The 27962-nt window shown below is 34.7% G+C and overlaps 2 protein-coding genes across 3 annotated transcripts; both read right to left on the bottom strand.

The window, feature by feature from the left end:
• Positions 1-1613: 1613 nt before the first annotated feature.
• On the bottom strand, positions 1614-7042 carry LOC110683058 (DNA repair protein recA homolog 3, mitochondrial-like). 2 transcript variants are annotated; one of them, XM_021859407.1, is made up of 8 exons: positions 6635-7042; positions 6006-6066; positions 5485-5702; positions 5115-5202; positions 4040-4212; positions 3619-3765; positions 3148-3279; positions 1614-2491 (listed from the first exon to the last, which is right to left on the bottom strand). In XM_021859407.1, the coding sequence occupies exons 1-8, from the start codon at positions 6689-6691 to the stop codon at positions 2114-2116; spliced, it is 1254 nt and encodes a 417-aa protein (XP_021715099.1). In that variant the 5' UTR covers positions 6692-7042; the 3' UTR covers positions 1614-2113. The 2 variants fall into 2 exon arrangements, with proteins under 2 accessions (XP_021715099.1, XP_021715098.1); XM_021859406.1 differs by lacking the exon at positions 6635-7042 and having other exon boundaries at positions 6006-6540.
• Positions 7043-12206: 5164 nt separating this feature from the next.
• LOC110683057 (protein DETOXIFICATION 16-like) lies at positions 12207-27752 on the bottom strand. Its single transcript, XM_021859404.1, has 8 exons — positions 27249-27752; positions 14956-15500; positions 14586-14672; positions 14410-14466; positions 13673-13911; positions 13277-13395; positions 13061-13147; positions 12207-12712 (listed from the first exon to the last, which is right to left on the bottom strand). Exons 1-8 carry the CDS (start codon positions 27558-27560, stop codon positions 12557-12559), a joined length of 1602 nt encoding a protein of 533 aa, XP_021715096.1. The 5' UTR covers positions 27561-27752; the 3' UTR covers positions 12207-12556.
• Between the last annotated feature and the right edge of the window lie 210 nt (positions 27753-27962).

Genomic DNA, 27962 nt, shown 5'->3' with positions numbered 1-27962 from the left:
TTTTACACTATTCATGTGTTTCACTTTGACTAGCTTGATGATTTATACTTAAGCAAATATATAGTCATGCGAGATCTTGTTTGATTCATCTCGATTTATATTATTTTAATATCAAATGTTTATAATTTTTACATATTGGTAGTAAATGATATTAACAATCGAAATCATGCATCGGCAAATGTGAAAAGAGAAGTGTTGCAAGTTGCAACTATAAAGAAATAGAGGAAATATTTTATAAGATAATAAAGTTAGTTTAGAGTTTTATTTACGATAAAATTTGGATAGATTTTTAAGATAAAATTGGTTAGTTTAAAGTTTTATTTTCGATAAAAATCCAATATTTCATATGTATAAATTAAATTATAAATTTCAATAAATATCTTATAAATTCGTTAATTTCTCACCATATCTCACATGACAAATAATCATTAATGTGACACATTGATGATATATATAGTGTTAAGTCAACGAAATATAGTATCAGACGAATTAAAAAAAATAAAAATAAAAAGGTGGGTTACCAAGCTAAAGATAGTAACAAATTGACAATATGATGGAAAATTTGTATTTCTTGGCTACGAGAGATTTGAGGCAAAAAGGAGGTTTCATGCAAAGACGGTGTAATACCTCAGGTCAACTTGAGTCCACCGGTAAATATTGTCCTCTCTAGGCCATATGACGCTCCCACATCGAAAGTTGAGGAGAACGAAGTTTTTATTATATGGGAACTGATACCTCAACCTATTAGAGGACTTTAGGATTTCTTGTCTTGCATCAAAGCAAATCCTTGCGGAATAGGGCCCAGAGAAGACAATAGCTAGTGATTATCTACTAGTGGGCTCATGTTGACTTGAACATTAATTACACCGATTAACGTATAATTTTAGCATGCATTCCCAAATTAACGTTGGGGTGGACACGTAGTTTAAGAAAACTACAAGTGGGTTCATTTAAAACATTTGTTTGTTGTATAAAAGATTCTCTTTTGTATTTTATATTGTAAGACCTCGTTTGGTTGAATGTGGGAAATGAAAATTCCTAGGAAATGCTAAATTATGTTTGGTTAACCATGGGAAGTTCCACTTACCTAGGTTTTCTTAGGTAATTAAATACCTCCAATTTTTTTTTTTTTTATTTTTAGTGTTTAGAGAGCCACAAGGGTGGAAGATGAAAATCGATCTCAAGATCTCTTGGAACTATGAGGGAAGCTCTAACCACTTGAGCTTTCCCTCACTCTAACCACAAGGGCGAATAATTAAATACCTCCTTTTTGTGGGAAGTGGAAATTCATGGGAATTTTTACTTCCCATTAATTTGTCAACCAAACAACTCCAAATAATTTCAATTCCTAAGAATTACAACTTCCCATGTTTTTATTTGTCAACCAAACGACACCTAATAAAACAACAAATGGGGTGGGAGTAGGGTAGGTAAGGAGAGAGAAAATGTAGAAAATATTATTTTTATTAGTAATCCCATTTCATTTTTAGTAACGTGTCAAGTATTGTGGGACGGACAAAAATAAGAACTATGTCAATTATTATGGGACGGAGAGAGTGGCCCGAGGGCTTTCGTTAGCAAAATCCATACTAAAAATGTAAGAGATTTCCAAATGAGCTATAAACACTGAAACAGACAAAATACTTCATATAAGAAATTATATCGAACTGTACAAACATTCTGTGTGTCAATCCAACCACTGCATTTTAGGCCAAAATTCTTCATAATATTCCTCCAGATACTATGATACACAACAGAGCTTTACTACCACCATAACCCTGGAAATTTGAGCTTTCTTAAATTAGTGAAATATACACTATTCAAAATTTCAAAGAACTAACCTCACTCCTATAATACATTGGGTGTAGCTTAGGATTTCTCTAATTTTAGAGACCCGCCAAAACTATACTCACCCATCCCAGTTTAAGCACTGATATAGTGATATATTAACTTATAGGTTGAAGTATACCCTGACAATTGCAAGCAAAAATCCTCTACGTATTCAGAGCCTTATATTACCTTCTGCACATGTTTGATCACAACTACTCTGTAGTAGAAGCTGCTTAAATTATCTGACACCAAAAGCCATCCAGAAAAGAACTTTCTGTAAGTCTTATGCTTCTGCGGCTGACACTACATCTTCATCAGTTGCATCAGGCAGAACTGTTTCTTCTGCAGGTTCAGTGACATCTCCCTCTGCAGCCTCCTCTGCTGAATGTAGTAGTTTTTCTCTAAGTGTTGTTTCAAGCTCGTCTCTTTCTCTTACATTCTCAATGAGATACTTTCTAACTGCATCTTTCCCACGGAAATTATGGCCGTTGAAGGCGTACATAGCACCCTGCTTATTTATTAGTTTGTGCTTGACACCCAGACTAATGAGCTCTGCATCCCTGCATATGCCCTTGCCATACTCGATTTCAAATTCAGCAGTTCTAAAAGGAGGTGCGTGCTTGTTCTTTATGACTTTCACAAGGACCTGACTCCCGACAATCTGCAGAATGAAACAGTGCATATAGTTAAGGGGATTCATACACTATTTGCAACGATATTTTATTAGTTCTTGATCACAAAAGAGTTACAATTAAATCTTAATTATGCTTAATATAAACTCCTACACTTATTATACACTGCCAGGCATTTGGAAAATGATTAAGACTTGAAAAAAATTGGGCAAATGAACAAGAGTGTAATTGTTTTGAAGATTGGTCCAGTTCATATCCACGTAGAAGAGACAGTAGACACATGACATCATCAGACGCCTGTCAACTGGTCCAAAATCCAAATTAGAGATAACAGAACCATTTGTCCATGCATTGGGGAAATCGCTAGAATACAGCCGCATGAATCCTAAAGCTAAGTCTAGAAACCTTCAATAGCTCAACAGGTATGAACTCCAGAATAAGTTGTCACTGTTATCATAGCAGGAAATCTCTAATGCATAACAGCCCTCTCACCAGATCACCCCAAATCAGAATAAGGTGGAATAAACAAAGACCATAAAATAAAAAATTAATTGTACTTTATTTCACAAAGAAATTTGGTTATTTTTAGGGCCATGTTATACTGTTGGTGTGTTACTGCCATAGTGCCATCCATGAGTCTTATCAAGGACAAAGAAAGTTTATACATAGATTACATTTTACATACCTCTTCTCCTTTCTTGACAAATGCAGTCCTCCTGATGTTCAGGCGCACCGACGCATAGAACTTCAAAGCATTACCTCCACAAGTTACTTCGGTAGGACCACCAAATCCGAAAGTTGAAATCTTTGCCCTCACCTGAAAAAATGTCATCCAGACAAAAACTTAAGACTAACAATTGTTTCAACCGAAGGGAACAGAATAAGCTCTTCTGAAAAAGCCAAGGAACATTGCACGTCAGTAGTGTAAAAAACATCTGAAGAGCTTCCAAAAAAAAAATGGAAATAATGTTGATAATTTAACAGACTACACACAAGTATGTCATAAATCTTCCTCAACTCTCAAGAAAACATATCCAATTCATAACAAAATTTTGGCATTCTAAGTTTCAGTAGTTTATATCAGATGTATCTCTCTCTTAACAGCCATAACCAGGAGAGGACAGAGGATTACAATTTAAAATTACTTAATCTCTACCTGATTCAGAAAAAGTAATATACACTGTGACTGAGACAATGAATGGCTTAATTTTCGAAGTGCTTGGCTCATTAACCTTGCTTGCATTGCCATGTGTGCATCACCCATTTCACCATCAAGTTCTCCTTTTGGCACAAGGGCAGCAACCTGCATTCAGTAATAAATATTTTACTATGTATGAGAGATCTTACAACTATTGATAAAGACAATCAATATGTTCGAGCATAGTAACCACACAGATTACAATTCATCAAGCAGGCCACAGTAGCATAGTACATTGAAATGAATACAATGATCTCCAAGCTACCTGGGCACTGAACAGCAATAATAGATAACATAAGTGCATTTAAACTTCCTCACCCCAAAACAAAGGTAACTGTAGACACATGAGAAATGCAAGTGAAAATGGATCCTTGCTTACACTATCAACTACCACAACATCAAGTGAACCACTTCGAATGAGAGTATCCACAAGGCTAAGAGCTTGTTCACCACAATCTGGCTGTGATAGAAGCAGATTTTGTGTATTTACACCGATAGCTTCGGCTAGAGCTGGATCAAGAGCGTGTTCAGCATCAACAAAGGCACAGTACCCTACACGGATAAAAGACTATACATGAGTCATGTAATCACTAGCAAGGATACAGACATAAGGTAAAAAAAAAAAAAAAAAAAAACAGACAATGTTGATTTTAAATCCAGCTTGCCTGTGAAGGTAAAAAATTGAATTAAAATAAAAATTGACTAGTAAAAAGATCAATGCAGACAAAAGTTCATGAAGAAATGGTCACTAATAGAGAAGTTGTTCTTTGTCCTATCCTCTCAAGTAAAATAAGGTGGAGCAATAACAAATAGGAGGAATGAAATGATCAGCATAGGTAAAGCACTAAAATGTTCAACATATATGTAAGCCAGAAAGAGATCAATTATGGGCAGTAGCCTTGATACTGAACTATAAGCTTTCAAACTAGAGCCTAGTATCCAACAACTCCAAATCCAAATTATCATCACATAGACTTTCAAGTTCTAACAGCAAAAAGAAAGCTAAGGGTGAAAAAATTTATGCAGGCATGTCATCAAAGAACTCATACATTTATAAATCCTGTCCAATAATTGAAAATATAATTAAAAAAAAATGTGTTCCGCACAAATAAGAGGTGTATGGGGAGGGTTGAAAGGAAGGACTACTATCAGCAATACACATGTTTGACCAGTTCACCACATATATATACCTTCTGTCCCTATTTGTTTGCTCCATTTCCATATAAGGATGTCCCTTAAGGATTACCACATACCTTTATTGTCTATAGAGACCACCACTTTTCTCTCTCATCAATTCACTCAGCCAAAATTTAATAAAGTAGAAAACGGACATGGGGCAAAAAAATAGGGACGCAGGGAGTATCAGACTAAGACAGAAAACAGGTAATGTCCATTATCATTGTTTCCATAGAAAAATGCAAGCAGGTAATTAAAATGCTGTTCAGTAACACTACCTCCTTGCTTCTGAGCTTCAGCAATTACATGAAGGGCTAAAGTAGTCTTCCCAGATGCCTCTGGTCCAAAAACCTCAACCACACGCCCCTGGAAAATCCGAAACACGTGTCATAAAGCATAAATGGCCTGAAGCTTAATGCACAATTATGTTACCTACTAAAGGTAAACTATTCATATTTTAATCAAAAGACATGCATGTGAAGAAAACAAAATACAGATAATCCAAACACCTACTTAACTAAATGAACATCATAAGCATGTCTATGCTATCTTAACATTATCATATCATATTTACTTTTCCCCTTCCAATATAGATATCTATTTATGCATGGAATATCTAAAGCGAACAAGTACCACAATAGAAAGTACCTTGGGGAGTCCTCCAATTCCTAATGCTATGTCCAGAGCAAATGAACCAGTAGACACCACTGGGACGTTTCTAGGAGTTACAGACCGACCAAGCCACATAATAGATCCCTTTCCGAATGAAGTTGTGATTTGGTCTAACGCTTGTTTAAGAGCTAATTCTTTCTTTGACAGGCCTTCATCATTAGAGTCACTTCCATCTGATTTAGATTTCTTTCGACCTTCACCAATAAACCCATAAAAGTTAAACATAGCAGATGAATGAGAAAACAAATGCATCATCACAGTTAAAATGTTTTTTGCAATAATAAAACTGCTTCTCTTTGAAGTAGAGGAAGAAATTTAATACAATGCTCTAAATGGAATACATCCTAAATAATATCAATACAGCATATAAAGAAAAACACCATTCAACCACAGCTATCAAAACAACAATAATGAAGCAACTAAAGCCTATAACAACTTCGTCACAATCCCGCCATTCGGCATACTTCAATAGACAAAAGCTTGTAAAGTATTAGCACCTTTTGAAGAAAACTCTTTGTACTGAAAAGATGACATTCCCAACACCTCTCTCCTGAAGCTCTGCAAGCAGCAAAACATTCCATTATAAAAAATAAAATAAAAAAGAAAAAAAAAGAAAGCCTTTCTCATAATTATACCTAAACTTGTCACAATGGCACCCACTCAACAAATTGCAGCAACACAATAACTATCGCAAGCACAATTTCTTCTTTCCACAAACTGAAATTACCTACGCTAAAAAATTAAGTACTACCCCTCCACCCGGATTCCGTTGTCGCACTACTAGTTTAAATTACATTATCTACACGCAATTAATTCCCCAAAAGAGGAAAAATATACCTAACATTTTTCTTTCTTCAACATTTAAATATTTGTCAGAACCTGGGACGAATCTTAAAAAATCCTATAAACATGCAATATATTCTGCAACATTTTATACTAGTCCAAAACACTGGAAGCAGTAAGTAAATAAATAAATAAATAAATAAAAATCATACAAAAAATTAAATAAATCCCAAAATCACATAACAAAATACAAAAACTATTCTTCCACAATAAACATAAATAATCAACAACTAAAATCTCCAAAAAAATAATTAAAAAAATAAAGGATGTGCTAAAAACAGACCTCTGGAGGAAACAGAGAGCGTCGCAAAGAAGAAGCGTGGCGAAGAAGCCTCGCCATGGTAGATAGTTTGAGCTTGAGAGGTTGAACCCTTTTAGATTTTTGGGAAAAGGGTTCAAAAATTGGAGAGAGAAAGTCGAGAAAAATTAAAAAATGTCAGAGCATTTTCTGGGAGTAATTAAGAATTTGAAGGAGAAGGAAGGAAAGAAAGAGGGAAGAACAGGGAGAGAGTGTGTGTTAATTGTCACTAGTTTTTTTTTAGGGTTTATGGAAAGGGATTTGTTAAACATCGCCCACAAATTACTACATAAAGCCCATAAAATTCATTTGGTTTGACAATATTGCCCTTGACCTAAAAAAAAACACTCACACTCTCATCACTCACACTCTCATCGCTCATCTTCTTTCAACCTCTCTAAAAAAAAGAAAAAAATTCAAACAACGGCAATGTCGCGGCGGCAAGGCAAGGAATTGGCGGCGGCGGCGGAGGGAATGAGGTCCCAAGGAGGCAAGGTACAATTTGTAAAAAAAAAAAAGGAAAAACCGCCGTGACGGAGGTGGGGCGCCCTGGCTGGACGCCCAGCCAGCGGTGGTGGCGCCAGCTGCAGACGCCGCCACCAGTAGGCTGGCGCCTGGGCTGGACGCCATAGCCACGGTTGTGGCGTTTATTCAAGGCGCCGCAGCCGTGGCTGTGGCGTCCAGCCCATGCGCCAGCCCACTGGTGGCGGCGTCTGCAGCTGGCGCCACCACCGCTGGCTGGGCGTCCAGCCAAGGCGCCCCCCCCCTTTTTTTTCTTTTTTTTTTATATTTGTTTTAAAATATTGTTTTTTTTTTTGTGTAATATCTTTTTGAATTGTTTTTATATTTTGTTGTTTATTTTTATAAAATTTTTCAATTTTGTTGTATTTTTTCTATGTTTATATTTTGTTTACAATTATTTGTTTGTTTTTTTTGTACATTTTTATTTTTATTCTCTATTTTGATTTGTTTTTAAATTTTTTTTGTGACTTTGATATTGTTTTTGGTTAATTAATTTATTTTAAATTTTATTATTGATATTGTTTTTGGTTAGTTAATTTATTTTAATTGGGAATGAATTATTTATTTTATATATATTCTTCTGTGTTGGTTTTATTTCCTTTCTAAGTGTATTTTTTATTCTATTATTTTTATTTAAGTGTTTTGTTAATTTCTTTATTATGTTAATTTGTTAGTATGTTTTTAGTTTATTTGATTTGGGTAGTGGTAGCTATTTTTCGTATAAATTTTTGTATGTTTATATATTTTAAAATTTTGTGTAGAATTCACTGGGTCGTCATGGTGCGGGGAAGAATGTAGAGCTTCTTAGTAGAAGCTATTCAGTGGAGAGGTCGGGGCATAGACATGTCAGATCCCGTGGTATTTCGGCCTCAGCTCGTAGAGAACGGATCCACCGTCGGGATGAGGATGACGATGACGATGATGATGCTGAGGAGGGTGACCAGGAGGAGGAGCAGGAGGAGGGCGCAGATGAGGATGAGGATGTGGACGATGGCAGTGGACCATATGATGATTACGATCCATTCAGTCAGAGGGTTGATGACATGTACGAGACACATATGGTGGAGGTGCGTAAGGGTAGGGGTGGTAGGTTTGTTAGTAGATCTGGCACATCATCTGCGTCCACTGTATCTGGGGCAAGCAGGAAGCGGTCGAGGGCCGGTAATGATTCTTGGGTTGTTAGGAGTGAGGTGCCCGGTGGGCCTGTTGAAGGGAGTGTGATTCCTAGCTTTCTAGGACACATAGCTGCCCGTATTTGGGAGGACCAGGAGAGGCCTTCAGTTACGGGGTTGTTGAAATGTCATACCCGGGAAAAGACTTGTAGCTTTTTGCGTACATGGGCTGAGGCTTGGCCGGCGGAGAGCGAGATGTTCGAGCGACTGGAGGGCACTGGGGTGAATCACGTTCCTGCCACCATGCACGATAAGATTGACAGTACGCTGATCACGGCTTTCATTGAGCGATGGCAGCCGGATACAAACTCTTTCCACCTTCCGTTCGGTGAGATGACGATCATGTTACATGACGTCGAGGCCATTCTGGGGATTCGTGTTGAGGGTAAACGACTTTGTGCTGTGGCTGATGCGGATCAGGCAGATTTGCTTGCGAAGTTGTTGGCGGTGGACAGGGCTGCACTGTACACCGAGGCGCTAGGTGTTTGGGAACACGGAGGTGTGAAGATCGCATCCGTGTTGCAGCGGTGTTTGTACCCCAGTGCACGTAGGACGCACGACGCACAGCTGAGTGCTTATGTTTTTCTACTCCTCGGATGTACCTTGTTTCCGGATAAGAGCGGCGGAAACAAGCTCAGGCCACGCGACATAGTAGAGGCGTGTGACCCCGACAGTGTAGCCAGTTTTCCTGGGGATCAGCTACGTTGGCGTATTTGTATCGCCAACTAGGATTTGCAAGTCGGGCTGACGCGGCAGGTATCACTGCAAGTTGTCCCTCCTCCCCCGGCATGCCCGATGAAGGCGGTCCGACCTGCATCGTCGAGGGACTACGTCGTGCAATGGCCGGATATCATGACCGGGACGTGGGACCAGTTTCCGATGGTGGCCCGCTTATGGACTGCGGAGTTGCAGCGGCCGCCCTCTAGGGTTCCTCCCATGTGTGACCATTACTACATGGAATGGTTCAACCGGTATTCGCACCCGAGGTTGATCGCAGATCTCGACCACATCGATGATGATTATGTGCCACCGCCTACTGCCATGGAAGCGGTATGTCTCATATTATATTTATCGTTGTCTTTTAATTAAGTTTTATATGTTGTTATTGTATTTCATCTTTTGTTTTTTGTTGTATGCAGTGGATGGGAAAGATAATGCAGGACGTACAGAAACTCTCTCTTGAGAAGGACAGCATGAGTGCAACAGGGAGAGTTGTTGTTGATAGTCTGGAACAGACCCTTGCGCAGTGGGAGTCGTCGTCGAGGAGGGATTACTGATGGTTTTGTCATTTTATTTATAGAGCACTTTAAATATTATCGTTTTAATTTATTAATTGGACATTATGTTGTAAGTTTGTAACATTTTAGATTGTTCTTTTAGCTTCCAACTTAAACATATTATCATTGCTGTTTTTAAATTTTGATATAACCGTTCGTGGATCCGCGCAACTTACCCATGCAACATATAAAATGCAGTAAGCAATACAATATAAAAGATTAATGTTCTCATTAAAAGAGCAACGTACAAATAAGATTACATAGGAAGAATGTAAACATGAAAAACTAAAATGCAGCTAGGGTGTTCCATTCGTGGATCCGGTCACAACCTTTCCGCTTTGTATCAAACCGAGTGGCTGTACGAAAATCTCTGTCTTCTCTGTTGCGATAACGGTCACATCTCAAAATGCGATCCATTCTACCATCCCGTTGAGATTTATGAGTTACTACTACCAAGCAAAATCCAGCTGCAATTGCAACCTGTTTTGCCCAATCAATCGCCTGTTGAGCTTCTTCGAATGGACCATCATGTCCAAATATCCCACTGTAATCATTTCCGTCTCCACCATAATCCTGCATCAATTATATATTACAATAAATACATTTAACGGATAATACATTTAATTTCTATATTTACACAGAATTAACACAAAAAAAAAGCATAATTATGTATAATCAAACTTAATTTTTATAAAAACCCAATTCGAATTTTCAAACTAAATTTAAAAATATACCATTTCGAATTTTCAAACTTAATTTTAAAAAAACCTATTTCGAATTTTCAAAATTAATTTAAAAAAAACCCATTTCGAATTTTTTTAAAAAATCATTTTCGATTTTAAAAAACAACAACAAAATTAAAAAAGAAAAAAAAATTAATTTATAAGGGTGGCGTCTGCCAGGGCTGCCACAGCCACTGGACTGGCGCCTGGCAGGGCCGCCTCAGCCAGTAGAGTGGCGCCTGGCCAGGACGCCAGTCTGGTGGTCTGGGCGTCTGGGCTGAACGCCACTCTGGTGGTCTGGGCTGGACGCCACTCTGGTGGTTCTGGCGTCTGGCTTGGACGTCCAGGCTACGGTTTGGGCGTCCATCCTAGGCGCCAGAGCCACTCCGACGGTAAACCGTGAATTTTAACGGTGACTTACCTCGTTTTCCGTCGACGACGACGTACCTCCGGCGTCCCCCGCATCTCCGGCCTGCCCTCCGGTCTCCCCCGGCGAGCCAGTACGGCTCCACATTTTTTAAACCGAGATTATTTCAATTTTAGAAAATGGGCATAATGGTCACACCAAGTCATATTTGTGGGATTTATATGGTAATTTGCGGGTGATGTTTAGCGATTCACTTATGGAATGGGGTTTGTGTGCAAAGTGGGGAGGTTTTTCCCTCCTTTTCAAACTTTTTTTTGAGAAGTCCAACATTTTTTAAAATCTTTGATTCGTTGTGGACTTGTGGTCTTGTGGGGTGATATTGGTATGCCTACACTAGATCTATTGAAAGTTTTCTCAATTTTTAGCTCAATTTGTAACTTTAAGATTAAGGAGTCGCTTGGTTAACATTGAAAGTGAAAATTTTCATAAACTTCTAACATAAGAGAATTAAATTTCTCAACCAAATTCATGGGAATTTCTAAAAGTTGTTTGGTTGGTAATGAGGGAAGTAAATTCCCATAGGAATTTCAACTTACCTAGGGGGGACTAAGTAAGTAAATTCCTACATTTTGTAGGAATTTGTGGGAATTCCTAAGAAGTTCTACTTCCCTCATTCACCAAATTTTATTCAACCAAACAACTTACTCATTTTGCAATTCCTAGTAACTCCCAATTCCCATTTTTTTTATTGTAAACCAAACAACTAAATTGGCCCCAAAATCTTACTCAAGCAATTTACATTATCTTTTCGCTAATTCTAAGCTCAATTTGGATTCTTAAGAGATAAAATGACCCTCAAAACCTTAACAAAATATTTTTTTAACACGCAAATCGAAAAAATAATTTAACGTTGGAGAGTGGGCCCCACTAACGGTTTCTGTCTGGTTTCTTTTACGGAAACTATTAGTGGGATAAAGATCTATTTTTTTTGGTTTTTCATGGTTAGTAAAATAAAATAAAATTTAATAAAGTAATAAAAATCAAATCATTGTCTTTTTAAAGATATTAAAAGTCAAAATTTCCCAAATATTAATAAAAACTACATTGTTTAAATTTAGTGAATTCCACTTTGGTAGGATTTGTTGAGTATTATTACGAGTTTAGTTTAGTAATAGTGGAGTACCGCAAATTTGATTCGTTGATAAAGAATCATACGGTATCGCAAGAGTTTTAAGTTTTTTGAATACAAGCTGATGAATCAAATGGAAATTATCTTATTATTATAAGATCTTCTCCCCAAAAAAGTTGTATATTTCAATTATATGTGCAAGAGATGTACAATGGTTAAAGATCTATTATATATTCAACGATAGTAGTTTTGATGAAAAATTCAATAATATATTTGAATTGTTATGTATTTGTCAAATTCGTATATCTTTTTATAGATGTTCTATAACTATTAATGAATTGATTCTACAATTAAAAAGGTAAGGTGGGTGTGGGAGTTGAAGTTATCTCTCAACATCCTCTTTTTAAGAGTAGGACTAATTTTACAATGTTAGTAGCTTTTATTGGGCCCAAAACATCATCCATCTACGGTTGTATAACTATAAAATTATTCTAGTCATGAATGAGTGAATGACAATAATGTGTGTGCTGGTTTTTTTTAAACCTTTTTTTTTTTTTGAAACATGTTTTTTTTTAAGCCTATATATTGGTACTTTAAGATCTTATATTTGGTACAATATTATACCAACATGAGGTGTAAATATATCAATAGATAATTGTTATTGTCATTTATGACTAGAATAATTATTGACATGAACTTCCTCATCCAGCCATATGCATCAGTTATTATGTGTTGCATGTGGGTCACCATTGATCCACTCTGCTTCCTTATCTGCGTCCTGGCATTGGGGTCTTCCATCTTCCATGATATATAGAGCTTGTGATTCATCTTCAAGAATATTGGATCCAAAAACTCTAATTTTAGCTTTCTTGGCCTGAAAAAAAAATGGTTATGTTATAACAAGATTAGAGACAAGGTAGTCACTGCTAAAAAATTAATATGCATGGACAAAATCCACAAAAAACAATACAATAATATTTGAGTTAAAAGTGATTTTTTTTACAAGTATTTGTTAATCATACCATTAAAGCGACCTTTTTTTAGTAATTATTTCGAGTTACTCTTTTATGTATTGGAACGATCATATGTAAAGTGGAACTTAAAATTAAATATCAACTCGAGGAAAAACGCACAAATGATCATAGTAGAAACAATGATTATTAAGTATCAAGTCCTCAAAATTTTGAGGAAAATAATGAGAAATTAGGTAAGAACGATTTACTTCTTTCTCCCAATTTGTATTCATCGTAATAGCTGATAGAGATAAGACTTGAATGAGGAAAGCACTAATGAACCCTAACCAGAGACCCTACAACAAAAAGGATAGAGAGTATCAAGGACATATAACATGATCCAGTAAAGCATCAAATGACAATATATGTGCAATATATGTTCGAAGTCAAATAATAAAGTGAAAGGAAAAATAATATGTATTTACTTTCCCTCCAATGTGCATATGGAAGGCTAATAGAATAGATATCGGAAGGCCTATGAGATAGAAGGAAGTTAGACTGATATATGCACCAATCTTTTGCCAACCACAACCTCTAGCAATACCTACATGTTCACAGCCATAAACGAGTTACGAGTATAAGCAACAATAAAATGTCGAAACCATATTGTGATGCATGTACAAAAAGCTAAGAGAAACAAGGGAAAGAAAATGAAATGGGTGAGAGAGTCTGAAAATTAATCTTATAAGTCAATTTAAAGTTCTAAACCATAATTTACCAATTAATATACGTAAGAAAGTATTAACATCAAAAATCAAACTGATATGTTATGAAAGATAAATATTTGAACATGTACTGGATAAAGAAAAGAGTAGAATTACCATAAAGAACACATGTTACTCCAGTTAAAAAATTAGCTATTACTATCAATGGCATCATAGCAGTTAAGTATTTGACCACTTCCAAATCTTGAGTGTATGAATAACCCCAAACATCTCGTAACATCATCAGAAGTAATCCCACGAAAATACACTCACAAATCGTCATACTTAAAGCCACATGAACTGCTAATCTTGCACATTGTGGATTCCTAGCTCCTAATTCATTGGAGACTCGAGTGCTGGAGAAATTAAGCACAAATTAACAACATTCAAAAGTTAATTAATATAATCTTCTTATAGCACTTATATACTGTGGCCCTATTCTTTTGAGTTGAACTGAACTGAACTAAGATAAACCTAATTGAAATGAACCAAACTTAATTAAATTGAATTGAAAAAATCTCCAAAAGAACAAGAACTAAGAGAATGCTATTTTTGTAGGCTCACTTTAGGTCACATTTGGTTATAAGTCATCATTAATGGATACTTGCATTGTAGTATAATTGATAGTGACCTGATTTGGTAAAATGGCCCTATTCTTTTGCTCACTTTAGGTAAAAAAATATCTGGTTCAAAGTTGATGATTATTAAAATCATGTCAAATTTAAAATTAAGTCAAAGCAGGTTAAAAGTTACTCTAACTTTGGTTTAAAGTTGTCTTTAAAAGGTTCAATAATATACCCTAATAGTATTGTATACTCGACACATACAAAAGTTTTCGATATTAAAAAACTTACCTCACTCCACCACTCAAGCCTTCATGAATAACCCAAACAAGTGTGATGAGATTGAGGCTGTAAAATTCATAGCATAACATTGAACCATTAATACATTTATTTTGCACAATTTTTCTCTCAAAAGAAAACAATCAAACTAACCCACTCCATGGTGTACATGGTTTTTAAGCACTAACCATATAGAGAGTGCTGAAGTTTCTAACACTGGGTTCGGCAGATAGCCTGATAAGAGGATGACCATCTCGAATGACCAAAATTCCAAGCTGTTAAAATTAGTACATAGAAAACAGAATGCTTTAGAATTTACAAAGAGCAAAATAGGCCATATAATTGGAAATAGGTGGGATAATTAAGGGGTTCCTCCCCTCCGAGGCTCCAAGCACCCTTAATCGGTAAGCCTTACCAAATTGTCTTATCAAATGAGAAAAATCTTAACTTGCTTAGTAACCTCGTATTCATTGCCACATGCACTTGTATTGGATTATTATTTATAAATATATATATAGAAAGAAAAAAAAGGATTCAAGCAGGAAAAACGAACTTTACCATAGCATAGCAGTTGAAGATACGGAAAGTCTCAGAAAGGCCGGTATACCTTGTAAGGATGCAATCGAGAAGCCATTCCAAGTCTTGGAACACGACGAAGAATATTGAACATAGATAGCTAATATCATCAAATTGATCCAATATGATACAACATTAGCAATGGCGGCTCCTTTGCTACCAAGGCCAAATGTAAATACCAATGACCAACATATTACTATGTGCAATGATGTAGTGATTCCACTGCTTAGGATCATTGGAAAGACCATATTTTGAGTTTGAAAATATCGAAAAAGACATTGAATTAGACCGTAGGGGATAAGGCCTGGGATCATGAACTTAACATAAGATGCAGCTTCTGATGCTATCGTGTGGTCTTGCCCAACAACAACTAGAATATATTTGGTGTTGTACCATGTTATGGAGATTGGTATGCTTAATAAACAAAGCACCAACATGGCTCTTTGTGTGTGTACGCCTACCATTTTGTATTGTTTTGCACCGTATGACTGCCCACATACAGTTTCTAATGCACTTGCCATTCCGAGCTGCTCAAAAGAAGGGGAAATAAAGAACATATGTTATTAATTAATACAAAAAATTGAGGTTGAATGTAGGCAAATACTACACTAATCTACAATACCAATTTCAACATTACTATGAAACTTACTCACAACTCTTGATTATCAGAAAACGACTTTTTACGGTGTACCAAAATGTGCCAAAGGGCAAAGGCCATGCTATTTGGAAACGAATGAAATAGTTAAGTTTATCTTTGAATTTCTTAAAACAATCAAAACTAACCCAATTTTATCCTAAACTAGCTTAAGGCCCGTGCCATGCACGGTAAGTCTAACTTTTTAAGAAAATTAATTATATCCAACAAATAAAATTTTATTAAACATACACATCAAATATGTAGAAATTATAATTTCATAATCTATATTGATAGACAAAGCAAAAAATTAAACAAAAATGGATTATTTGGGCTGCCCAAACCCGAGAATTTTTTTAGGCGGGGTTTGGTTTGATCAGATCTAGTGGCCATATTAGTAAATACTTATTTAAAAATGTCTTTTTAATGAACATCAAAAATTAATCAAACAACAGACTAAAATCTCCACTAAAACTATTAGCAAAAGTGCACCACACACACACACACATATTAATTACAAATAATGTATCATCTTTTATATCTTAAAAATCATTTCAATGGAAATGTATACTACTTTGATCATTAAAGGCAAGAACAATCAATAATTGGGCAACGAACACTAATCTATATTATTACATTTTTTGTTTATGGATTGATGCTCTACATATACGATATCGTCATTCTTTGTTGTTATAAAAATTGTGTTTAAAGCTATCCTATAATTGTAGTTTTATTATTTTTGTTTATTGTCTTAAAAGTTTAATTGTATATATAAGGAGATGTCAATTGTTGTCTTTTAGTATGTAGATTATTTATGAATGTCGAATGTAAAAAATTTATCATCTCAATCAAGTGTCTCGGCAAAAGATTTTTTTTTTTGCTTTTACTAAGATATTGATTTTTTTAATTACGTAATTTACAAAAAAATTGAGTGATATTTTACCTTACCCTAGAATTAGACATATGATAAAATTGTCAAACACAACATCTATTTTATAGTTATATTATACTCTATAAATCCTTAATTTGTGATAATATATACGTAGTAGTAAAATTTTAGAAACAAAATTGTAATTAATTTGAATATATAGTTATATTGAAATTGAAATAAAATATTAGCTAGAGGTATTTGGAAAAAAAAAGGTGATTTTTTAAAGTAATTTCTTTAACATTTATAATATGAATCAATGTATTATTACTTTTTTGACAAAATTTAATAATACTCCATTTAAAAGATAATTAAAAAGTAGTTGGAATAATTATTTAGGTAAATGTGTATAGAAAAATTATGAACAGTAAGTAACACTAGTAAAAGAAATGGGCGGGATTGGGAAAAAGAATTTTCGCACCGGTTCAAACCGGTGCCAATTAAAAAAGAGAAAAAAAGGGAGAAAGGGATTTCACACCAGTTCGGTTCAAACCGGTGCGAAAAATAGTGTTTTAGCACCAGTTCAAACCGGTGCAAAATTAAAAAAAAACCGGGAACCCTTGCTTCTTCTTCTTTCTTTCTTTCCCCCTGCTTCTCATTTTCAATTTTCCCTCGCTCTCGTTTTCGCCCTTCTCTTAGCTTCGACCACCTCTGAAGTTTCACCTTTCTCCATATCTCTCCTCCATTACGTGTGCTCGTAGTTCTCCATTGAAGTGCATTCTGAGCTTTGTCCATATCACTCCTCCATTACGCGTACTCTTAATTCTCCATTGAAGCGGATTCGAGCTTTCTTACCTCCATTGAAGCAGCTTCGAGGTAAGAATTTGTTTTTGTCCTTTTTAGATTATCGATTTCAGTTTTCGCAATCTAGGGTTTGTCGTTGATTTGATTTTCGACTTAAGGGTTCTTGTATTTTCGTATATCATGTGAGTAAAAGGAATGTGGTTTTCATATATCCAGTACAGTTCTTGTAATCTAGGGTTCTTGGTTGAATTTGTGATTTTGCCCTCCAAGTTCGATGTTTGGGTGTTGTTGATTGATACCGGTGACAGGGGTGGCAAAAAGGCGCTCGTTAATTTCAACATTAGGCAGGGAACGCCACCAGTACCGCCATGGCTTTGCTAAGATGCTTGTCTTAACGGCATCTTTGATAGGAAGAAGTGAAAGAATGGTGAAGAGAATTGCCTCCGGGAGTATAGAGAGACGATCTTCAAAGGGGGCCATTTTCAGGGACATAGAAAAACAAAATATGGGAGAAGAATTGGGACTAGGGATGAGAAGGGAGAAAGGAGAGAACTAAAGAATGGATGGAGAGGAATCGCAGAGAAGAAAGGAGAAAAGAGAAAACTAAAGATTGGAGAAGAATCGTAATTGGCCAGGGAAAATGATAATTGGAAGATGCATTGTCGTATTGAGTTATTGCTAAATGATAATTGCTAGTTTGATTAGGAACTTGAAATAAAATGATATATAATCGTTGTCTTGTTGAATAATTGATTATTTGATTGAATTAGAGTATTGCAACAATTAGCTATTTAGTTGAATAGTTGGATTTGAATACTTGTGGAGTTGTTGATTATTAATTAATTGATAGACATGATAGATTGATACTTTGATAGTTCATAGTTTCCAATTGACAAATGATAGTTCATACTTACTAACTTTTGTTTTTAGTTTTGTTTTTTCTTTTTGTTTTTTTTATAGATTCATATGTGAATTGAAGCACAAGTTTATCTTGAAGACTATATATTTAGCTCAAGTGAGAAGTTAGAAAGAATACATCCATTGTACTTGCTATAGTGGTATGAATTATAAACTTTTCTAATCTATATTTTTTTTTCTTTATTCATTTAATAAAAGTTTTTTCATGCTATTACAACTTGTGTATTGTTTAATGACAAATAAATACAACAATATATAAAATGCTTGCATCATCATATGTCTAGATACCCGTTCAAGGCTTTCTCATTAGGAGAAAGTCTTGAATAGTCCCGGTTGGGACTGTGCTTGAACGTTTACTCTCACTTAGGTGGTGAATGTATGTCTTCTTTTTTCGATTTTAAGGAACATCTTGGCTTATCATTTCCTCACCCTGTTCTCTGGGTACATATGTGGGTAAGTAATTATCTACATCGTGTACTTGGAGAACTGGGGGGAAATGCTGCCGGATTTTCCTTAAAATTGGAAAGTCGACATACATTCACTAGTGAGATTACACGTTCAAGGATGGGTTAGGTTGGAGTGATAAGGACCCTTTGGAAGCATATATGCATTTTTTTTACTATAAGAATGTTATATGCATGGTGTGTGTTTGAATTTGATTTACATATATAATATATGTAGCAATTATACATTATTCGTAATATGTTGCTATGTTTAGAGACAATTTACTTAATGGAGAAGGATCGTGGTTGGATGTATGGTAGACGTGATACATTGGAATTCTTTGATGGGGTTCAAGAGTTTTGCTAGAGGGCTTCATCTTATCAGCGTAGAATGGGTGTTGATTGCCTCTATTGTCCTTGTGTTGATTGTAATAATGTGAAGGTGGTCAATAGTGTTGATATCATTAGAGATCATGTAGTTTGTCGTGGGTTTAGGCTTAAATACCATGTGTGGATTTGGCACGATGAAGAAGGAGAGTATAGTGGGGATGTTGATGGGAATGATGTGCATGATAGAAGCAATGAGATTCGTGTGGATGAGGAATACAGGAATGATGAATATATTATTGATAATGGTGATGAGGATGGATTTGAGGATGATCAGGTGGATGAGGTCGAGGATGAAGGGGTGGATGAGATGATGCGTGGTGTTGAAGGTGACGTGTTTGAGTCATTATCGGAGGCTTTCAAAAAGCCTTTGTATCCTGGGTGTAAAAAATACTCCAAACTATCAGCTGTGCTAACACTGTTTAACATTAAGTCGAAGCATGGGTGGACGGACAATAGTTTTACTTCTTTGTTGACCGCGTTAAGTGAGATGTTGCCTGATGGGAATGAAATTCCTAAGTCTTACTATTATGTAAAGAAGCTCATGTGTCCATTTGGTTTAGAGTATAAGAAGATACATGCATGTCCTAACGATTGTATTCTTTATCGAAATGAATATGAACAATTGGAGGAGTGTCCACGATGCAAGAAGTCGCGCTACAATTGCGTGATTTGCTTTATCAGATTTCGAAGAAAAGCCAAACTTGAAAGAGAAGGAGGGTGGAGAAGCCTAAAAGCATTGATCAACCGGTGCCAAAGAAGAAGAGTGAACAACGGTCGGAGAGTGAAAAAGCGTCGAAGAACTCTTCTAGAGGTTTAGCTATGCAAGCTACTCCACTTGTTTCAATCGCTCTTTAAAGATTTAACTTATCTACAGAACTGTGTCAGTATGTTGCCTAGTGACACTCCCATTGAATTTGCACTGCCTAAGGCATTGTTCCACTATGATGACGATGCAATTGCATGGCTCAACAAAGAAGATGTGAAGGAATTTCTAAGTGGTTCAATGCTTAACATTTCCCTCATTCAAACATTCATGAGGTAATTCAATGCCGCTCAAATTATGTTATTCATATTAGTGGTGATTGTCGTTTATTTTTCCATTAATATTCTATTATCATGCATGCAGAGCACTACAGGAGCACTTATGTGACATTGATTCTCCGTGCCAAGTTGGGTGGTTATGCCCCGAGCAGATATCCACTACTAGAATCTTAGGCAACCACCCTGACGTGTTGTACTATGTTGAACAGAGTATCAAGGAATCAGTGCGTGCGGGAGGCAAGTTCATATTCGCCCCATGTTATGAGGAGTACGCCTAACCATGTCAAATTCATTTGTTTTCCCTGATTATATGTTGTACATGGATAATTATTGATTTGTTTGTCTATTGTGAATTTATGTAGTTTGCATTGGACTCCGCTGGTGATTTGTGTTTCCAGTAACACAATATTCCTTTTTTATTCAGCTTGATTGCCTCATCCAAAAAAGCTCTTCGTGAAGTCCATACTGCAAAAGTAAATAAAGCTACCTAGTGTTTATTATCATTACCTAACTTATTTATTAGTCATACTAATCAAATTTGAACTTACTTTTCTATAGTGTTATGAAGAAGATAAATTGTCGAGCTCCTCAAGGTCCCACATGGAAATCACCGATGGTAATGCCACATGATATTGTGATTTACGTAATAAATAATGCGTAAAATGTTACTAATTTGCTATGCATGTTTGATTCATGTACTTTGTTCCTATGATACTGCGCACAACAAGATAACATAGTTGATTGTGGCCTATACGTGATGAGATTCATGTTTGACATAGTGAGTTGTTGTACAAACACACTACAGCTTGATGAGGTATGCCATTGACTTAATTTATTTGCTCTTAACATGTGATTTGACAAGAAATGTAGGTAATAGGCTTCCTAGTAGTCATATAGGCCTTATTTGGGCCATTTTGGATCAAAATACGTCCAAAAACACTTGAATTACTCATTTCATGTGATTTCAAGCCTTAGCCGCATATAACTAAGTAATAATGACATGTTATGAGAAAGAATGAGTTGATTTAACAAGAAATGTAGGAAATAGGCATACTAGTAGTCATATAGGCCTTATTTGGGCCATTTTGGAAGAAAATGCGTCTTAAAACCCTTGAATTGCTCAATTCATGTAATTTCAAGCCTTAGCCGCCTATAACTAAGTAATAATGACATGTTATGAGTAAGAACGAGTTGATTTGATAAGAAATGTAGGAAATAGGCATTCTTAAACACTTGAATTGCTCAATTCATGTAATTTCAAGCCTTAGCCGCCTATAACTAAGTAACAATGACATGTTATGAGTAAGAATGAGTTGATTTGACAAGAAATGTAGGAAATAAGCATCCCAGTAGTCATATAGGCCTTATTTGGGCCATTTCGGAGGAAAATGCGTCCTAAAACCCTTGAATTGCTCAATTCATGTAATTTCAAGCCTTATCCGCCTATAACTAAGTAATAATGACATGTTATGAGTAAGAATGAGTTGATTTGACAAGAAATGTAGGAAATAGGAATCATAGTAGTCATATAGGCATTATTTAGGCCATTTGGGATCAAAATACGTCCTAAAACACTTGAATTGCTCAATTCATATAATTTCAAGCCTTAGCCAATAATAACTAAGTAATAATGACATGTTATGAGAAAGAATGAGTTGATTTGACAAGAAATGTAGGAAATAGGACTCCTAGTAGTTATATAGCCCTTATTTAGACCATTTTGGATCAAAATGCGTCCTAAAACCCTTGAATAGCTCAATTTATGTAATTTCAAGCCTTAGTCGTCTATAACTAAGTAATAATAACATGTTATGAGTAATAATGAGTTGATTTGATAAGAAATATAGGAAATAGGCATCCTAGTAGTCATATAGGCCTTATTTGGGCCATTTTGGATCAAAATGCATCCTTAAACACTTGAATTGCTCAATTAATGTAATTTCAAGCCTTAGCCGCCTATAACTAAGTAATAATGACATGTTATGATTAAGAATGAGTTGATTTGATAAGAAATGTAGGAAATGGGCATCCTAGTAGTTATATAGGCCTTATTTGGGCCATTTTGGATCAAAATACGTCCTAAAACACTTGAATTGCTCAATTCATGTAATTTCAAGCCTTATCTACCTATAACTAAGTAATAATGACATGTTATGAGTAAGAATGAGTTGATTTGATAAGAAATGTAGGAAATAGGCATCTAAATAGTCATATAGGCCTTATTAAGGCCATTTTGGAGGAAAATGCGTCCTAAAACCCTTGAATTGCTAAATTTATGTAATTTCAAGCCTTAGACGCCTATAAATAAGTAATAATGACATGTTATAAGTAAGAATAAGTTGATTTGATAAGAAATGTAGGAAATAGGCATCCTAGTAGTCATATAGGCCTTATTTGGGCCATTTTGGATCTAAATGCGTCCTTATACACTTGAATTGCTCAATTCATGTAATTTCAAGCCTTAGCCATCTATAACTAAGTAATACTGACATGTTATTAGTAATAATGAGTTTATTTGACAAAAAATGTAGGAAATAGGCATCCTAGTAGTCATATAGGCCTTATTTGGTCAATTTTGGAGGAAAATGCGTCCTAAAACCCTTGAATTGCTCAATTCATATAATTTCAAGCCTTAGCCGCCTATGACTAAGTAATAATGACATTTTATGAGTAAGAATGAGTTGATTTGATAAGAAATGTAGGAAATAGGCATCCTTGTAGTCATATAGGCCTTATTTAGGCCATTTTGGATAAAAATGCGTCCTAAAACACTTGAATTACTCAATTCATGTAATTTCAAGCCTTAGCCACCTATAAATAAGTAATAATGATGTTTTATGAGAAAGAATGAATTTATTTGATGAGAAATGTAGAAAATAGGCATCCTAATAGTCATATAAGCCTTATTTGGGCCATTTTGGAAGAAAATGCGTCGTAAAACCCTTAAATTGCTCAATACATGTAATTTCAAGCCTTAGCCACCTATAACTAAGTAATATTGACATGTTATGAGTAAGAATGAGTTGATTTGATACGAAATGTACGAAATAGGCATCCTAGTAGTCATATAGGCCTTATTTTGGCCATTTTGGAGGAAAATACGTCCTAAAACACTAGAATTGCTCAATTCATGTAATTTCAAGCCTTACCCGCCTATAAATAAGTAATAATGACATGTTGTGAGAAATAATGAGTTGATTTGACAAGAAATGTAGAAAATAGGCATCCTAGTAGTCAAAAAGGCCTTATTTGGGCCATTTTGGAGGAAAATGCGTCCTAAAAGACTTGAATTGCACAATTCATGTAATTTCAAGCCTTAGCCGCCTACAACTGAGTAATAATGACATGTTATGAGAAAGAATCAGTTGATTTGACAAGAAATGTAAGAAATAGGCATCCTTGTAGTCATATATGCCTTATTTAGGCCATTTTGGATAAAAATGCGTCCTAAAACACTTGAATTACTCAATTCATGTAATTTCAAGCCTTAGCCGCCTATAAATAAGTAATAATGATGTTTTATGAGAAAGAATGAATTTATTTGATGAGAAATGTAGAAAATAGGCATCCTAATAGTCATATAAGCCTTATTTGGGCCATTTTGGAAGAAAATGCGTCGTAAAACCCTTAAATTGCTCAATACATGTAATTTCAAGCCTTAGCCACCTATAACTAAGTAATATTGACATGTTATGAGTAAGAATGAGTTGATTTGATACGAAATGTACGAAATAGGCATCCTAGTAGTCATATAGGCCTTATTTTGGCCATTTTGGAGGAAAATACGTCCTAAAACACTAGAATTGCTCAATTCATTTAATTTCAAGCCTTACCCGCCTATAAATAAGTAATAATGACATTTTGTGAGAAATAATGAGTTGATTTGACAAGAAATGTAGAAAATAGGCATCCTAGTAGTCAAAAAGGCCTTATTTGGGCCATTTTGGAGGAAAATGCGTCCTAAAAGACTTGAATTGCACAATTCATGTAATTTCAAGCCTTAGCCGCCTACAACTGAGTAATAATGACATGTTATGAGAAAGAATCAGTTGATTTGACAAGAAATGTAAGAAATAGGCATCCTTGTAGTCATATATGCCTTATTTAGGCCATTTTGGATAAAAATGCGTCCTAAAACACTTGAATTACTCAATTCATGTAATTTAAAGCCTTAGCCGCCTATAAATAAGTAATAATGATGTTTTATGAGAAAGAATGAATTTATTTGATGAGAAATGTAGAAAATAGGCATCCTAATAGTCATATAAGCCTTATTTGGGCCATTTTGGAAGAAAATGCGTCGTAAAACCCTTAAATTGCTCAATACATGTAATTTCAAGCCTTAGCCACCTATAACTAAGTAATATTGACATGTTATGGGTAAGAATGAGTTGATTTGATACGAAATGTACGAAATAGGCATCCTAGTAGTCATATAGGCCTTATTTTGGCCATTTTGGAGGAAAATACGTCCTAAAACACTAGAATTGCTCAATTCATGTAATTTCAAGCCTTACCCGCCTATAAATAAGTAATAATGACATGTTGTGAGAAATAATGAGTTGATTTGACAAGAAATGTAGAAAATAGGCATCCTAGTAGTAAAAAAGGCCTTATTTGGGCCATTTTGGAGGAAAATGCGTCCTAAAAGACTTGAATTGCACAATTCATGTAATTTCAAGCCTTAGCCGCCTACAACTGAGTAATAATGACATGTTATGAGAAAGAATCAGTTGATTTGACAAGAAATGTAAGAAATAGGCATCCTAGTACTCACATAGGCCTTATTTGGGCCATTTTGGATCAAAATGCGTCCTAAAACACTTGAATTGATCAATTCATGTAATTTCAAGCCTTAGCCGCCTATAACTAAGTAATAATGACATCATATGAGAAAGAACGAGTTTATTTGACAAAAAATGTAGAAAATAGGCATTCTAGTAGTCATATAGGCCTTATTTGGGCAATTTTGGAGGAAAATGCGTCCTAAAACACTTGAACTGCTCAATTCATGTAATTTCAAGCCTTAGCCGCCTATAACTAAGTAATAATGACATGTTATGATTAAGAATGAGTTGATTTGATAAGAAATGTAGGAAATGGGCATCCTAGTAGTTATATAGGCCTTATTTGGGCCATTTTGGATCAAAATACGTCCTAAAACACTTGAATTGCTCAATTCATGTAATTTCAAGCCTTATCTACCTATAACTAAGTAATAATGACATGTTATGAGTAAGAATGAGTTGATTTGATAAGAAATGTAGGAAATAGGCATCCTAGTAGTCATATAGGCCTTATTTGGGCCATTTTGGATCAAAATGCGTCCTAAAACACTTGAATTGCTCAATTCATGTAATTTCAAGCCTTAGCCGCATATAACTAAGTAATAATGACATGTTATGAGAAAGAATGAGTTGATTTGACAAGAATTGTAGGAAATAGGCATCCTAGTAGTCATATAGGCCTTATTTGGGCCATTTTGGATCAAAATGCGTCCTAAAACACTTGAATTGCTCAATTCATGTAATTTCAAGCCTTAGCCGCATATAACTAAGTAATAATGACATTTTATGAGAAAGAATGAGTTGATTTGATAAAAAATGTAGAAAATAGGTGAAGTAGAAGTCATATAAGCCTAAGTAATAAATTTTTGCCTAACTGAATTTGTAAATGTATTTTTACATGCATAACCTAAGTAATTAATTCTAACATACTTTTTGTTTATTCCAAGTTTTGCGAGGTTCAAAAGGGAGGTCCGTTGACGAGCAAGGAACTTAATGAAGTTCGAGACATGTTGGCGTCTTTCATCACATTTAATTTATAAATGTCATTTCTATTTGAACTTGTTAACTACATTATTGATTAGTATTGTTTGTAAATATGACATTTTTTTTTTGAGGAATTGTAAATATGACACATCATTTTATTGCATTTGGGATTATTAATTAATATCTATGTATTGTTGTTATTATTTCAATTTAGAAATTATTATTATTATTATTATTATTATTATTATTATTATTTATAATATTATAATAGTAATAATAATTATTATTATAATATATAATAATGGTAGAATTAATGCAGGATGTACAAGTTTTCATTATTATTATTAATTAGTATTAATATTATTTTTATTGCCAAAAAAAAGCAAATATTTGCACCGGTTCAAAGCTAGAACCGGTGCGAAAAGTATATAAAAAAATAAAGGCGCGCCAGGACTTTTCGCACCGGTTTACAGCAAGAACCGGTGCGAAATTTTTTTTCTTAATTTTTTTGGGGAATTTTTTGCACCATTTCACAGCAAGAATCGGCGCGAAAAGTCTTGGGTTTTGGCATCCCTCAAATCAGAACTGGTTCAAAACCGGTGCTAAATGGGGGTTTTGAATCGGTGCTAATTACCAATTTTCGCTTAGTGTAAAAAGAATATGTATTTGTCATAAAAATAATACAAAAGATATGGAAAGATATTATTATAGAATCAAATATTAACAAAAAAACAAAAAATAAAAAAAGGTTAAAAAGGGAAGGGGAGTTTTGGAGGGAAAAAACAGCACCAGGATGTGACACGTGTCACTCCCGATGTCTGTTTTAGTATTAGGTTAAGTTATTATTATTATTATTGATTAGATGACTGAATTAGACTCTTATCTAAGCTAAAACTGATCATCTATTATTTATAAATTATAACAAACAAATTAACTAAAACCCCCAAAGTAACTTGACCTAAATAAATTGACCTCTATCGAATCAAAATTAAGATACCCAACCCAGCCAAATTCAAACCAAATGACTACCCTTTTGCCACCTATAAGCTTTGTTATTAATCTTATGAAATCGATGTTGTGTCTGTTATCACAATTTACGAGGTTTATATTATAACAATACATATATACCTCTGTTAGAGATATGAGATATCGGAAAATATACGTGTGATATATTTTCCGTATTGATCTTATTAGGAGAATAATATATTTAGATTTATTTAGGCTAAAGATATTAATATATATATTATATATGAAGTTACTGTGCAACTCCTGATCTACTACGTATATGTGAAGTAGAAACAAAGAAACTATATTCAAAAATTTCAATTCAGATCTATATTTAGTATCTATGTAAACCATTACTATAAAAAGCATAAAGAGTTAAAGAGATGATAAGAGCAACTAACCAAAACGCTGAATCCAGTAACATAAGCAAAGGAAGTAGCCAATGAAGCAGCAGCAAGAGGTAAATTACCAAGATGACCCACAAACATGAGAGAAATTACATGCAATGAAAACGTTAATAATCCAACTATTATCAATGGCCCTGCTAACCATACTTGTTTCTTGGTTTCTTTCACTACACTACAACTATTACAGCTTCCCTTATCATTTCTCTGGTCAACCTCCATCAAATCATGAAGTTTTTCATTTTCTTGGGGTAGTGGTAGGCTAAGAGAGAGAATAGGTAGTGATGATGGATTCTCTCGTTTCTCCATTTTCTTAGGTTTATCCCAAATCACAAGGGTTGATGTATCGGTTAGACTTCTATATATGCTCGAGTTTGACTTTTAGTTTAGACAATTTAGTCGATGTCAATTAGCTTAAGGAATACTCCCCAAGTAAAAAGTTGATATTATGGATATATTGTGATTAATTCAGCAAAATTTAATATAATAACATTTGTACGTTAATTTATTAGTATAATATCAAGTCAAAATTAATACGTAATTAGTGCAAAAGTTGAAATGATGCACTTGTTTGAAAATAAAAAAGTACTTTATAGCTATTTTTTTTTTATCTCGTGTGGCACGGGGTGTTGATACAAATGTTAAAAAAAGATTATTTTTTTAAAAAAATTTTTTATTATATTTTTATATTACGATGATAATGAAGAGCTC

Source organism: Chenopodium quinoa, unplaced genomic scaffold (assembly GCF_001683475.1).
Source record: "Chenopodium quinoa cultivar QQ74 unplaced genomic scaffold, ASM168347v1, whole genome shotgun sequence".
Classification (NCBI taxonomy): Eukaryota; Viridiplantae; Streptophyta; class Magnoliopsida; order Caryophyllales; family Amaranthaceae; genus Chenopodium; species Chenopodium quinoa.
Note: the sequence above shows the minus strand (reverse complement) of the source record. Positions and strands in the feature narration are given on the sequence as shown.